Here is a 3,093-nt window from a genome sequence, read left to right as displayed (position 1 = left end):
GGGGGGCACGGGCACATCCTCCCCCTGGGGGCAGGGTCGTGAGCCTGAGGCTGGACCCCCACCCCCGACTCCCACCAAGGCATAACAGCCCTTTGTAGGGGTGTCTACACTGAGTCTCATGCTCACTGTTCTCTCTCTCTCCCTCTCCCTCTCTCTCTCCCTCTCTCTCCTTCTCTCTCTCTTTCTCTCTCCCTCTCTCTCCCTCTCTCTCTCCTTCTCTCTCTCCCTCTCCCTCTCTCCCCCTCTCCTTCTCTCTCTCTCCCTCTCTCTTTCTCCCTCTCTCTCCCTCCCTCTCTCTCGCTCTCTCTCCCTCTCTCTCTCCCTCTCTCCCTCATGAAACTCCTGTTCTTTCTTTCTCTCTCTCCCTCTCTCCCTCTCCCTCTCTCTCCCCTTCTCTCCCTCATGGAACTCCTGTTCTCTCTCTCTCCCCCTCTCTCTCTCCCTCTCTCTCTCCCCCTCTCTCTCCCTCTCTCTTTCTCTCTCTCTCCCTCTCTCTCCCTCTCTCTCTCTCCCTCTCTCTCTCCCCCCCCCCTTTACAAAGCTCTCATGTTTGAGATTCAGCCATACAATGATCAAGCTCCCATCCCTCCACCAGTGCACATTCTCCACCCCCAATGTCCCCAGTAGCCGCCCCTCCTCCCTACTCCATCCCAGTCCTCACCCTGCCTCTCTGGCAGACAATTTCTCCCAATATTCTCTCTCTCCTTTGGGGCATTATGTTTTGCTTGAATTTTCCCACCACCATTCAAACCTGCCTGCCCGGGGCAGACGCTAGATAATTTATTTTCCATTGCTCATTTTTTTTTTTTTTTTTTTTTTTTTTTTTTGCTTTTTGGGTCACACCCAGCGATGCTCAGGGGTTACTCCTGGCTCTGCACTCAGGAATTACTCCTGGCGGTGCTTGGGGGACCATATGGGATGCCGGGGATCGAACCCGGGTCGGCCGCGTGCAAGGCAAACGCCCTACCCGCTGTGCTATCGCTCCGGCCCCATCCATTGCTCATTTTGAATATCATGAGAGCTCACATGGCCGCAAAAGCGGCTGCGGGCCACTTCCGGAATTCTAGATTGTAAATGGCTGGGTTCCAGAGACATCCTGTGCAGGGCACGAATCCATTTTGGGATTCAGCTGGGAGTCCCTGGACAGTCACTGTTCTCACTTCCCGTTTTACAGGTGAGGAAACAACAAGGCAAGGAAAACAACCTTCGAACTCAGCTTTGGACAAAGGCCTTCCTCTCCCTGAGCCCTGGTTCCCGAGTCTCCTTCAAAACCACAGAGCTCCAGGATGGCGCAGACCTGCAGCCCCTAGGGTGCATGCCTTGCATGCGACCCACCTGGGTTCAACCCCCAGGGTTCTGCATGGCCATTAGAGTCAGCCAGGAGTGTGGTCCAAGAGTGCAGGGCCAGCAGTTGGCTCTGAGCGCCCCCTCCCTGAACTCCCGCCTCCCCCCCCCCCCCCCCCCCGCCAATAAGATATCAACCAATGGGGCTTAGCTGCCCTGCCCTGCCCTGTTCCTCTGAAAGATGGCCTGCATGGGGTCCCCCTGGACCCCCAGTTCATCACCCCCCATCCAAGGGTCTCCACACGCGCCAGCCCGGCCCACCTGGGGAGGAGGTCCTGTCAGGGTGTATGTCTTCCCGGAGCCCGTCTGGCCAAAAGTGAAGATGGTGCAGGAGAAGCTGCGGGCGGCAGGGCCATCGCTGGACCCAGGAGGTCCGGGATGGGGCGTCGGGGGGAGGCGGGGTGGGGACGGTGAGCGGGGGAGGGGTGGAGGCCTCACTTACCCTTGCAGGGCGAGCTCTCCCAGGCGCTGCACCCCGCACGCGCGGAACACCTCCTCCTGCGTGCGCGCCCCGTCCAGCACCGCTCCAAAGCGGAACGCCAAGTCTGGGGCACCTCCCGGGGGGCTCACCTGGGGGAGGGGGCGGTGGAGAAAGGGGCGGGGCTCTCCTCCCTGGCGCCCTTAGGCGGGGCCTGCATCTTCCGAGGGCGGGTCCCAGGGGTCCTCACCTGTAGAGTGCGGCTCCCCGCGCAGTGCAGCGCGCTCGGTTCCCCTCGGCGGAGCTCGGCCGCGTTCATGGGCCGCACCCTGGAGTTCAAGAGAAGGGGGTGGGGTAGCAGCTCATGGCCTGGCCCGTGTGTCCCTTCCTCGCTCCGACCCTTCGCAGCTCCCCTTTACCTACCTGAGCACCACCTGGATGGGCGTCTCTGTTCCTTCTGGCCCCTGCTCCGGGTTGCGCTCAGGGTCCCTGCGGCAGGCAAGTGAATGACCCTTGGCTGTACCCAGGGGGACTCTAGGAACCTCCCCGATTGCTGCTTACCCGTCCGGGGACCCGCGTTCCTCCATGTCCTGCTCTGCACTCCGAGGCAGTTATGCCTGGACCTCCTTTCTTCCTCCCCCAGGCCCCTCCCTTTGCTCCCTGGGACTGGCTCCTGCTCCCTCATCATCCCCCTTCTCCCCCGGGGAGGCAGGCGCCAGCCATCCGGAAAGGCTCCAGCCTGCCCAGGGCCAGCTGGTTAAAGATTTACCCACCCCCGCCTCCCCAGCTAAGGGACCCCTAACGAGGGGGTTCTGGACTTCGTGTTTTTTTTTTAATTTATTTATTTTGCTTTGGGAGCCACATCCTGCGGTGCTCAGGGGTTCCTCCTGGCCCTACTTGGGGATTACTCTGGAATTACTCCTGGCAGTGCTTGGGAACCATAGGGGAATGCCAGGGATTGAACCCCGGTCTGCCGCATGCAAGTGAAAAGCCCTACCCATTGTACTATTGCTCCCGCCCTGGGTTCTGGACTTTGAAGGATCTCTTCTTGCTCTTGGTAGTCCCATCCATTGGGGTCACGCCCACGAGCTCCTCTGTACTTGATGGGGAGACTGAGGAAGGCACAGGTGGGTCTCTACAGCAGCCTAGGCAGATGGTGGGTCAGGCTGTCCTGTCAGCTCTGGAGTCTTGCTCTGGTCCGTGGGCCACTACCAGCTCTGACTTGTCCGCCAGAGAGGAGAGAAAGGAAGGGACCTCAGGCGCAGGGGACCCCCTGGCAGGAGGGAGTACTCAGGCCGAGCTGGCACCAGTCTCTAAAGCACCTGGCTAGA

General features: G+C 60.3%; 1 protein-coding gene across 1 annotated transcript in view; it reads right to left on the bottom strand.

Annotated features, from left to right (window-relative positions):
• The window catches only part of KIF12 (kinesin family member 12), an 8,575-nt gene extending 6,226 nt beyond the window's left edge, over nucleotides 1-2,349 (bottom strand). Inside the window, 5 exon segments of the mRNA XM_055134055.1 lie at nucleotides 1,593-1,681; nucleotides 1,787-1,914; nucleotides 2,013-2,091; nucleotides 2,186-2,251; nucleotides 2,324-2,349. Coding sequence (XP_054990030.1) covers nucleotides 1,593-1,681; nucleotides 1,787-1,914; nucleotides 2,013-2,091; nucleotides 2,186-2,251; nucleotides 2,324-2,349 — 388 coding nt within the window.
• Between the last annotated feature and the right edge of the window lie 744 nt (nucleotides 2,350-3,093).

Source organism: Sorex araneus, chromosome 1 (genome assembly GCF_027595985.1).
Source record: "Sorex araneus isolate mSorAra2 chromosome 1, mSorAra2.pri, whole genome shotgun sequence".
Taxonomy (NCBI): Eukaryota; Metazoa; Chordata; class Mammalia; order Eulipotyphla; family Soricidae; genus Sorex; species Sorex araneus.
The sequence above is the reverse complement of the archived record's forward strand: the minus strand, read 5'-3'. Positions and strand labels throughout refer to the sequence as shown.